The sequence below is a fragment of the Chiloscyllium punctatum genome, chromosome 3 (assembly GCF_047496795.1).
Source record: "Chiloscyllium punctatum isolate Juve2018m chromosome 3, sChiPun1.3, whole genome shotgun sequence".
Classification (NCBI taxonomy): Eukaryota; Metazoa; Chordata; class Chondrichthyes; order Orectolobiformes; family Hemiscylliidae; genus Chiloscyllium; species Chiloscyllium punctatum.
The window spans coordinates 114,849,311-114,861,815 of NC_092741.1; the positions used below are offsets into that span (position 1 = coordinate 114,849,311).

Consider the following 12,505-nt stretch of genomic DNA (forward strand, 5'->3'; position numbering starts at 1 on the left):
TTATGTTGATTTTTGTCACTTTCACTTTCTAACAATTTACTTTCCTGTCTGTTTTGGTACCAACACATTTAGTTGTAATACAGTTGGGCCCATCACCCAAATTAATGTCTGTTTATAAATAGATGAAGTCCTTGTGACATTGCACTCATTAGAGTTTGCCAATCTGAAAATTCCCCATTTATCCGGACTTTCTGCCTCCTGTTAGTCTGCCGATCCTCTATTCATATTGTCCCAAACACCATGAGTTATCTATACATGATGCCTTATTGGTTTCTTTTTGGAAATCCAAATACAGTATACAGTTAAGCTCCTCTTCATTCACCTTGTTTGTTACATCCTTAACTAACTCTAATAAGTTTGTCAATCATGATTTCACAAAATGGTGATGACTTTGCCCAATTGAAATATGATTTTCTAAACATCCCGCTACTACTTCCAAATCAATGAACTCTATATGTGTCAAATCGTTATGTGTTGTTCCTCTTTCTGAAGGAGGACATGTTACTAATAATCTAATATGAGTATGGCCTGTTAGAACCTTCAATTAATTTACATTGCCTGTCCCTGCATGAGCTTGGACTGACATTAGTCTGGCTCATGCAACAGGTGTTGGCATTATATTTAACAAAATGAGCTATTTTCCAAAAACAAAATAAGCACACTTTTCATTGCCCCATCTTGTGGCTTCCAAGCTGTTCAGGGGCTTTGCCTTTTTAGGTGATAACATTTATTTTCCATATTGGCAAATATTCTTTCCTCATCTCCAGTGAAATCCAAGTTTCTTCAGAATGTTTGAGAGTCAGAGAACTTGTTCTTTTTGTGTGGAGTTCACTACAGTTGCTGAGCACTTTGTGTAATTTCTGCTGATGTGTTCTGATCGATATGACGATGTTTGTTTCCTAAAGCTGCAGATAGTTAGGGTGAAGGAACCATTTGAATTGTCATGTTACATGTGCCGTTCATCACAACTTGATGATAGTGTTCAGAGCTGGATAGGCAGACATTAAAATTGACAACGGCGACAGTGCCTTTTAAAATCTTACATTTTGTAAAGAGGGCTGTGGAAAAGTGTGTGAGAGCTCCAGCAGAAACTCCAGTTACCATTAAATGTACTTCTAAAGCTCGAAGAAAAAGCTGACTCATTTGCTCTTTATCCTTTCCCAACTCTTGTCTTAATTGTCCTTGTTTTAAAGTAAATCCCTTTCTTCATTGCTGTAAAATTTGCAGCCTCTGTGACGAGCAGTGAACTACTTTCCACAACTGTCAAGAGATCTTTCTATCTGGAATCCATCAAAAGCTGTGAAAAATTTACCAATGGCCATATAGCACAGAAGAAGGCAATTCATGCAAGCATGCTTTTACCAGCACTTTGAAAGAGCTATCTAGTCACCCCAACTATCCCACTTTCCTCCCAATGCCAGGCAATTTTTGTTTCCCCCTTTTTCAAGGATTTGTCCACTTTCTTTTTTTGAAAATAACAAGTGATCTTCTTTTCAGGCAGTGCACTCTGGATATTAACCATTCTGTGTTAAAATAGCTCTCCTCATCCCAAACTCTCACCGAGGTTCTTTTGCCAGTCTCAATAAATTTGGCCACTATTCATTGAACCTCCCGCTAATGGCAACAGTTTATCCCAATTCATGCCATCAGATCCCCTCAATTTTGAATGCATTTGTTAAATCATCCCTTAACCTTTTCTCTCAGGACAATAATTGCTGCATCACCAGTGTGTGAAATTTCTGCATCCCTAGCCCCATTTCAGATTTCCTCTTCACTCTGTCTCATGCCTTGACATCTATGTAAAAGGATGATGTCAAGGATTCACCAGAGTTTAATTTAGAGGAGGTATTTTTGATTTCAGTCTATGACTCTGTTTTATAAACTGCCCTTCTTAGCTTCAAAGCAAATTTACTAAAAATGATCCTGTTGTCCAATGACCTTGACAAATGCCTGCTGCAAAATTGGCTGCAGATCTGCTGATCTTTGGTACATCAGAAAGAATCCAGACCTGGCATGTGTTGATTTCCCTATTGCATTGTTAACATTCACTGAGCTCAATCAGCTGCCAGCCACAATTGATGTACATTACTATTAAATATTGACAAATTAAGATAGTTGGAGTGAAGACAACAGTTGTTCTCATCCCTCCAGCCCATGGTGTCTTTGAAGCTTACTGTTTATTGTTTCAGTAAAATGCTTCTCAAAAACAAGAAAGTAGTTCACCTTTCAGTTGGTATATGAATGGACATTTTAGTTTGTTATGGTTTTGACTGGGATGTGCAAATGGCAGTCTGTGGCTAATATTTTTATACCATTATGAATAAGTGTAAGTGATGGAAAACAAGTGGTTACTTGCTTTTGAAGAAGTGTCTTTTTTCTGACTCTCATATCTGCACATAAAACAAATTTAAATCCAAAGAAACAAAGGTGACAGCTTTCTGTATTTAACTCTTTTCCTTTGGCGCAGTGCCTCACCAGTTCATGGAAGGTGGTGGTTTGCCTTTGGGACCTGGGTTACTTGAACATGAGAAAAATAATTTGGAGAAGCCCCCAAAAACAGATTGCAAAAGCTCCAACTGCTTGTGTGGTCCTCAAGTGAATGTATTGCACACACCCTCTTGCTGAAACCATGGTGTATTATACACATGTTCTAATGCCACTGTTCCTCATGGAACAAATTAACCAAGTTGATATAAGTTGATAATGTACATTTTCTTGGAAGAATCAGTTTAGGGACCGTCATATCTTCTGAAGCAGGTGAATGATTTGTGTATCAATGAATACATTTTCTTTTCTTCACAAATACTACTTTTCTCCTATTCAGCTTAATTAGATAACTCTTCTTTCAGTGCGAGTTACAGACTATTTCAGATTTTAGACCAAAAGTAGAACCTTCACCCATGATGTCATCTTCAAAGGGCTTGTTTATTTTAATTCCTTTTTTTAAATTTAAAGTGGCTCATAAACTGGACCACTGCCAGGCTATGATTGTTTTCATTGGCTCCCTAGAACATTTACACCAGTGAGTTCAGAGGTCATCAAAGTCGCATTTGTGGAATTAGTTTGATCATCAAAATGCTTGAATGCACAAATTGAATAATAATGATGTGCCAAATTCCTTTTTCTAAATACTGCTTTTATGATTTGACTTTTGGAATTGTGGCATCATGTTTTTACAGAAGAGTTTGTGTTCCAATTTTATGCGCATGCATTGAAAAAAAAGCTATCTACCATGTTGTGGAAATTAGAATTAGTGGTTGTAGTGGCACACAAAACCGAAGACCTCACTTCAGGTCACTTGTCCTTTTCCCATTCCTCATATCTTTCTTTTTTTGTTTCCCAATTTGTTGGTCAGCTCCCAGACTGAACACATCCCTTTCTAATTTCAACGCAAGTTCAAGAAATCAGCTGTTTTTCATAACTCTTGCTGCTAACGAATTAGAGAGTCTAAGAAGACATGCCTACAGCAGCTTGTTGGAAAAGCAACCTGTGCCATTGCCCTATGTTCCTTTCACTGTTTTCCTGCTGCTTCTCTTATTAAACTTGATTTTCAATTAATTTTTCCATCATGCTGTAATTGAAACTGACACACAGATGTGAAATTAAAATCATTTATCTGCTGGTTGGAGTCAGCTGTTGTGCAGTTGGGAGCACACTTGCCTTTAGGGTCACAAGGTTGGTGGTTCACATCCCATTCAAGGGCTTAAGCACAAATCTAAATCTAATACTTATTTGGGATTGTTAACAGAGTTCTGTACATTGCCTTCTTAGATGGATGTAAATGACCCTATAATATTTTTTAAAAATCTAGGGAGCTCACTCTGGTGTCCTGCACAATATGTATTCCTTCAAAGTCACCAAAATCAAGATTATCTGGTTAATATCACCTTGTTATTGTGGAACTTTTGTGAATGCAGATTGGGTGATGCTCCCACACGACAACACTTAAGAGGTAGATCATACACTATAAAATGCTTATGGACATCTGTTGGTCATGAAATGTACTGTAAGAAAGCAATGTTTTGTGGTCATTAACATGTTGGAAGTGAAGATTTGAGATTTTTTTGAGGTTACTTAATCTGTGCAGTTTTCAAGTTTTTTGTTTGACAGTAGTTAAGTGTCTATTATTGGTCCAGGCAATCAATTGTTAAACATTCGTGTAGAAAGTAGGTTAATTAGAACTTGAGTTTACAGCAAGCTTCTTGTAAACTGAGCAATATTTCTTTTTCAATTTTGATAGAAATATTTTTACATTGTTAAGTGATCCCCATTATTTAATCAGAGATGGGGTATCTAGATATGGAAGAATCGTCCACATTGAACTTCATAGTTAGGTACACATCAAATTCACAGTAATGGTGTTAGAACTGAGTGATTATAATCATCAGAAAAGCTTGTTTTATTTTGCTTGTTAGGAGAAGATTAAGGGTTACCTATGATAGGGTAGATATCAAGAGATTGGGTGGAATGGAGTTACACTCTTTGGTCTTCAGAGGAACAAGATTGATCTCTTTGAAGTATGCAGAGAATGAAACAATCATTAGGAAAACACTGATTTTCCATGCATTTTTATTTTCCACTAACTTGAAAAATTTAGGCAGCACTTTTAAATCCAAACAAGGATGTGGTCTACAAAAACAGTTTCAACTACCATATTGTGAACTTCAGTGAAAAAAAGTGATTGAACACCATTAAAAAATTGATTGCCAATTCACTGCACGCTATCATCACATCACTGGTGAAGATGAGATTTACCCCCATGACGGATAAGCGGTGAGGTTAGTGCTTAATCGACACAGTGATTCTGTTTCCTCTAGTTGGAGAGGATAGATCAAGCTCAGTGAGCTAACGTACATACTCATCATCAATCTGAGCTACAAATCTTCTCAAAACTTGTTAGTATAGATCATAGACATGGACTCCAGATAGGAGATCTGTCACTTAGGACTGAGATGAGGAACAGTACCTTCACTCAGAGTGTTATCAGTTTTTGGAATTCCGTATCTCAAAGGGATGTGGATACTCCCTTATTAAGTAGGGATTTTCGGACTCAGAAAAATCGTAGGAGATGTGGATCTGTGGCAAAGTGCAATTTAAATTGAGATACAGCTACGGCTATAAATAAAGGCACAGAATTTATAGCCTTACAATTGTGCCCTCGACAACCACTTGATGAAGGAGCAGTGCTTCGAAAGCTAGTGTACCTCCAATTAAACCTGTTGGGCTATAACCTGGTGTTGTGTGATTTTTAACTTTGTACACCCCAGTCCAACACCAGCATCTCCAAATCATAGTCTGAAGGAGGCTTATGGTCTACTGCTGCTCCTATTTTGCGTATCCTTATGGTTTTAAGATACTTCCAGTTGTGAGGGAGACTGGAATATGTGTTCATTAATATATGATAATCAAGAATAGATCCAGTAGGAAATTCAAAAGCAGCTTGTTTACCCACGAGTGCTGTAAAATGTGGAACTCACTCCTACAAGAAATTGGTGCACCTTGGATATGTTAAAGGGGATGTTTGGATAAGCATGTGAAGGAGAAAAGAGAAGGATGTGTTGACCGGGTATCTTGAAGAGAATAGGGAGGAGCTTATGTGGAGCACAGAGTCCAGTTAGGCTGAACGGCCTGGTTATGCACTGTTAGAGTGGTGCTGGAAAAGCACAGCAGGTCAGGCAGCATCCAAGGAGCAGGAAAATTGACATTTCCTGCTCCTCAGATGCTGCCTGACCTGCTGTGCTTTTCCAGCACCACTCTAACCTTGACTCTGATCTCCAGCATCTGCAATCCTCATTTTTGCCTGGTTTTGCACTATACCTTAATTAGTTTGGTGCAGATAATGTAGATGTAAAGGACATAACCAAACTTTGGAAACATAATATGTGCAAAATACTTCCACTGTGCTTCCAATTTCCCAACAAAACAGATCTCTTGTCTTATATGACATGTTATTCTGTCATTGTAAATATTAAAGTCCAGTATATTCTTGCATCTGTACATGGAAAGGTACTGTTATCCACTCACTACGTATTTGAAATTGTGACAAGTACTCCTAACAGGATAAGGCAACTTTAATGGGAATACGCTTGTTTTAAATATAGACAGATGCTTTATTCTATTTCAGCAACTGCGGGAGCTGATAGCAGAACACAAGCCTCACATAGATAAGATGAATAAAACTGGACCTCAATTACTGGAGTTAAGCCCTCGGGAAGGTTTGGGCATTCAGCAGAAGTACACAGCAGCTGATGCACTTTACAGTAAGATCAAAGAGGACGTTAAACGAAGAGCCACCTCACTGGACGAAGCCATTTCTCAATCCACTCAGGTATGAACTGCATAACCATTAAACTGACCCTGTTGCTGCTATTTTCCATATGACAGCTTTCTGTTAAACTAAAATGGAAAGTGGTAGAACTTAAATTGATATCTATAAAATCAAACTGTTCGAAAAGGAGTTTGTGATATCACATGACATGAAATCCACAGCAAGTGTTGATGCAATCTGTTCTGTTACCTATGATCCTCTTGCCCAGTGTGTTTTAAGTAGTTAATGTCATTCAGAGAGACAAAGAGTCATAGAGCATAGAAACAGACCCTTCGGTCCAACTAGCCCATGCCGACCACATTCCCAAATTAAACTCGTCCCATTTGCCTGCGTTTGGGCCATACCTCTCCAAACCTTTCCTATTCATGTACTTATCCAAACGTCTTTTAAATGTTGTAATTTAACCTGCATCCACCATTTCCTCTGGTATATTATTCTACACATGAACCACTCTGTGTAAAATGTTGCCCCGCATGTTCTTTCCAAGTTTTTCTCTCACCTGAAAAATATGCCCCCTGGTTTTGAACCCCAACTCCAACCACGCCCCTTGGGAATAGAATCATAGAATCCCTACAGTGTGGAAACAGGCCATTTGGCCCAACAAGTTCACACTGACCCTCCGAAGAGTATCCCACCTAGACCCATTTCCCTATCCTATTGCTTTACATTTCTCCGGACTAATGCACCTAATCTGCACATCCATGGACACTGCGGGCAATTTAGCATGGCCAGTTCACCTTACCTGCACATCTTTGGACTGTGGGAGGAAACCAGAGCACCCAGACGAAACCCATGCAGACACAGGGACAATTTGCAAACTCCACACAGACAGTCACCTGAGGCTGGAATTGAACCCACCTCCCTGGTGCTGTGGGACAGCAGTGCTAACTGCTGATCCACTGTGCTGCCCACTAGACCATTGCTACTCAACTTATCTATGCCTGTCGTGATATTATAAACGTTTGTAAGGACACCCGTCCATTCCCAGTAACATTCTGGTAAATTGATTTTGAACCTTTTCCAATTTAATAATATTCTTCTTGTAGCAGGGCAAACAGAACTGCACACACTACTTCAGATTAGACCTGACCAACATCCTGCACAATCCTCAACATAATGTCCCAACTCCTATACTCAGTGACCTGAGGAATGAAGGCAAGCATGCTCAACCCCTTCTTAACCACCCTGTCTACCTGCAATGCAAACTTCAGAGAATTATGTATCTTCACCCTCTCTTTGTTCTACAGCACTACCCTGGGCCATACCCATAATTGTATAAGTCCTGCCCTTGATTGTTTTACCAAAATGCAATACCTTGAATTTATCTGTGGGCAGCATGGTGGCTCAGTGGTTAGCACTGCTGCCTCACAGCACCAGGGACCTGGGTTCAAGTCCAGCCTGTTTCCACACTGTAGGGATTCTGTGATCTATCCAAGTTAAACTCTATCTGCCACTCCTCAGCCTATTCACCCAATTGATGAAGATGGCTTTGTAATTTTAGATAACTTTCTTCACTGTCCACTATGCCCCAATTTTGGTGTCATCTGCAAACTTGCTAACCATTCATCCTAAATTCTCACCCAAATTGTTCATATAAATGACAAACAAAAGTGGGCTCAGTTCCAATCCCTGTGGAACCCCACTGGTCACAAGCCTCCAATCCGAAAAGCAACCCTTCACCACCACCCTCTGTCTCCTACCATCAAGCCAATTTTGTATTCAGTTGGCAAGATCACCTTGAATCCCATGTGATCTAACTTTAGATTACCATGTGGAACCTTGTCAAAGGCTTTACCAAAGCCCTTGTAGACATTGTCTACCACTCTGCCTTCATCTATCTGTTTGGTTACATCCTCAAAAAACTCATCCTCAAAAAACTCAATCACGTTTGTAATCACTATTTCCCATGCACAAAACCATGCAGACTATCCCTAATCAGTCCTTGTTTCTCCAAATGCATGTAAATCCTGACTCAGAATCATCTCCAGCAACTTACCCTCTTACCCTTTCATAACTTTTCATTTGGTTATCTTCCATATTTTTTTAAACTACAAATTTCTGAAATTAACTTTTATTTTCTTTTTATCTCTCATTTCAACTGTCACCTTTCTGTTTCCATATCATCAATAAAACTTTTAACTTTCCCAAACATTGTGTTGTGGCGTAAAATGATCAACAAGGTTTTGGAGGTGAGCTTAAACATTTGTTATTGTGTGTGTGCTTCCTCCCGTGCCTTTATTGGTTTTAATATTGTCACTTGTAATTTATTTAATTATTTTATTTAAAAATAATTACATTGTAATTAGTTGTTCACATTGATCATTAGCCATCAAAATGATTTATGCATCCGTTAAAAATGCCAGTTTGAAAAAGAGCTTTCTGACTTACCTTCTTCTAATCTACTAACTGATAAGTTTAACATTTGAAGCTGCTTGTCTGTCTGACTGTGGTGAAAAGTATTGGATAACCAGTGGAAAATGCTCATGTGCATTGTAGCTTACATACTCATACCCAGTGTGAATTGCTTCTACACTTTCCAGCTATCTTAATTTCTCCCTAAGGAGAGATGTTTCTGGAACTTGCTATGCTAAATGCCTGAACACCAAAGGTTTTCTTAATTTGGAATTCTGTTTTTCCTAGTTGTGAGTCATAAGGCATTAGTTCTAATGTTTCTTAGGTTACTGATAAACTTTTCTTCATTTATGATGCAAGTGATGAAACTTGGGTTGTAATCCTGCACTTTGTTTGTCCACTTATGTCCCCAGCCCAGCCTTTTCCTGATTTTTGTTTTTTTCTCTTTGCCTTTCCTCTTCCTGTCATTCTCTGTGTTTCTTCTTTTCTGTCTGTCTCTCTTTTTCCCCCCCGCCCCCCAACTCCTGCACCAACCCTTCTGTCTCTGTCCTCCCCTCGCCCTATTTGTCTCTATTTCCCGGTTTCTCACCCCAGCTGACTCTGTCTCTCTCCCCCCAAACCCCCCCCCCCCCCCCCCCCCCCAATCCTGTCTGTTTCTCTTCCTCTGCCCTTACCCAGTCTGTCTCTCTTCTCATCCTCCCCAACCCCATCTGTCTGTCTTCACCTTTGCCCTTGTCTGTCCCTCTTTTCCCCCTGCCCCATCCGTCTGTTTCCCTCACACGTTTACAGCTACTTCTCTGACTCGTAATTTATTATGGTGCATTTTTTCCAATGTAACCCCCTAAAGTAACTGGATATGTTGAATTTACTTTCACAAGCTTGCTTCTCACTAATCCTTTGCTGAAAAGGTACATTGGGTGTTAATTGGCAGAAAGCTATATTGGGTTGGTTGTGCCAACCTCTGAAAATTCAGTAGGAGCTACCACTCAGTCCCAGGGCTCACATGTTAACCAGGGAATCTGTGCCAATAGCTACTAATTTGGAGAGAAAAACTGCAAGGCTATTTGAAAAAGAGCATAGAGCTAGTACTGATGGGATAGCTCTGTCCCAGAGCCAGCACAAACATGAGGTGATGAATAGCCTCCTTCTGTGCTGTATCCTTCTCTGTACTCTGTGGGATGTCCACTTGGGTATGATATTAAAGTAATGTGGATTGCCACTGAGTAACATGGAGCACTTCCTCAGCTGCTACAAATAAGCAAATATCATGGTCATTAGGTAGCTACAGTGTCCAGAATGGGATCCATTGAAATGTCCTTAAACCCCTTAATAATTGAGGCCGGCACTATTCCGGAGTACAGTCTCCAAGTTCCTGGCTCCTAAGTGCCCTAGTTCATTCTTAGGCCAAGGAACCTAGGAAAATGGTGGGCACAAGAGTCTATGATAGGGATAGATTTAATAATTTCTTCAGAAGATTAGGGTTAATCCAGACCCAGTCAGCATAAGCTTATTGAAGGTTATTGTGCTTTCATAAAATTATCTGGCAAACAGAGAAAGGGAATGCAGTGGGTTCTCCACGTATGGAGCTTTAGAAGTTGATAAAAGACATTGCAAAAGTTAAGACAAGACATGTTGAAGAGAATGTACCTTTATCGTTAAGACGTTGGTGAGGAGAGACTGCATGTGGCCACACATCTCTTTGTACTCCAGGCTCTATACTCTGATGAGTGCTATTAATGACCCTAATCTTCCCACCCTCTTGTAGTTCCATGACAAGATTAGCCCCATGCTCGAAGCCCTGGAGCGCATTGCCGTCAGATTGCAACAACCACCTTCCATCTCTGCTGAGGTGGAGAAAATCCGAGAGCAGATCAGCGAAAACAAGAATGTGACCATGGAACTCGAGAAGTTGCAACCAGCATTTGAAACCCTTAAGCAGCGAGGCGATGATCTGATTGGACGTTCTGAAGGAGCTGACAAAGATTTCTGTGCAAAAGGTAGTTTTGATATCACTGCTTTGATTTTTGTCTGTTTATAATTCATTGAATGGATGTATTAAATACTGGCTAGTAAGATATGATGACTAATTATGCATATCAGTTTATTACTAAATCCATTTTAAAATGGAAATCTCAAATCAAAGTCCAACAGAACACTGTCCATTATTAAAACTCCAGCATTTCTAACCAGCGTTTTTAAGTAATTCCGAGGTTCTGGGAAACCCTAGCTGGGTCAGCAGTTATTGTCTGTCTCCCAATATTTAATAAAGCTGAGGGATCTGCGAGACTATTTCAGAGGACAGTTAACACTGGAGAGCGACTGCAGCCACATGCAGGCCAGGCTGGGGAAGAAAAGCCTGCTTCCTGCCTCAAGGGCATTGTGTGAACTAGTCAGATTTTCACAACATGGTCATGTTTATTGATGACGTATATACTTACAGGTTTATTAAAAATTAATTTAAATTTACCGATAGCGGTTCTGTCGATTGGATTTTGTAAATTATTAGTGCACACTTTTGAACAACCCATCCAATGACATGACCATTCAACCATGCTTTCTCACCCATAAGCCTAATGGGCAACTTCTTTCTGATGAGACTTTTGTACTTTCAGCTGTTCAAGACCAGTTGGACAAGATGGTTTTCTACTGGGCTGACATCAAAGCACGGGCAGAGGAACGGGAAGCAAAGCTGCTCGATGTGATGGACCTGGCTGAAAAATTCTGGTGCGATCATTCTGCTCTGATTGTCACCATTAAAGACACCCAGGACTTAATCCGAGAACTGGAGGAACCCGGGATAGACCCATCAGTTGTTAAAGAACAGCAAGAGGCTCTGGAGGTTAGGAAACCTGCTGGCCTTTGTTCCGGTAGATTCTTGCACCATCCATTGGGAAAATATCCTAGGTGTTCTATGCGTAAATAGTGACTATGTAATTGCAAGGTTTGTGAAGGTTTGTAGCTCAGGTTGAGGTTTAGGGTGTAGCTTTGCTCACTGAGCTGTAGGTTTGATATCCAGACGTTTCATTACCTGGCTAGGTAACATATAAATAGAAAGCAGGAGACAACAGCTTCGCTTCACTTGGAGGTCGCCACTGATGATGTTACCTAGCCAGGTAATGAAGCGTCTGGATATCAAACCTACAGCTCAGTGAGCAAACCTACACCCTAAAGTGACTATGTAAGCTGTAAATGTGTATACCATTCTTTCTTGAGGGAATTGTTTTATATTTTTATAATATTTTAAAATACGGGCTGAAGGGCCTGTTCCCCTGATGTACAAGTCTGTGTTCTAATATGTGATTTCATAATGGGGGAACCAATTAGTTCAGTTGGCTAGACAGTGAGTATGTGGATCATATTAATGCCAGTAGTACGAGTTCAATCCCTGATCAAGCTAAGTTAGATGCCTCTTGCTGTAGTTATAGTTAAATTAAAACAAATCATACTGTGGCATACTTCGGCAGTTGATTGTCAAAGGTATGCCTTTGTGCATTGATCTGAAGAAATCGAAACTTGGGATTGAAGGTAGTGGGGTGAAATATTATTTTATTCTTGGACTGTAGCTCTCTATGTGCTAAAAATGGCGATGGTAGATCTGGAAGAGAGAAGGTTGCAAGAGTTGTCATTGGGAGTGATAACTCCCACTTGCTGTAACACTCGTCTGTTTTTCCAACCAAGTCCAAAGTCTGCCTGACAACCTGATTGATTCACATTATTGAATTGATAGGATTTACTCCCCTGTTGGGCAATGTTAGAATTCTGTTTCTTTCTCAATTATCATAATCTTAATGTGCATTCAAATTCCCCTGGAATCACACAAAGCCT

The 12,505-nt window shown here is 39.9% G+C and overlaps 1 protein-coding gene across 15 annotated transcripts in view; it reads left to right on the top strand.

The window, feature by feature from the left end:
• The window catches only part of dst (dystonin), a 622,282-nt gene that overhangs the window by 521,047 nt on the left and 88,730 nt on the right, over positions 1-12,505 (top strand). For all 15 annotated transcript variants that reach the window (XM_072558451.1, XM_072558477.1, XM_072558489.1 and 12 more), the window contains 3 exons: positions 6,125-6,328; positions 10,446-10,677; positions 11,293-11,519. In XM_072558451.1, coding sequence (XP_072414552.1) covers positions 6,125-6,328; positions 10,446-10,677; positions 11,293-11,519 — 663 coding nt within the window. The remainder of the gene's footprint in view (positions 1-6,124; positions 6,329-10,445; positions 10,678-11,292; positions 11,520-12,505) is intronic.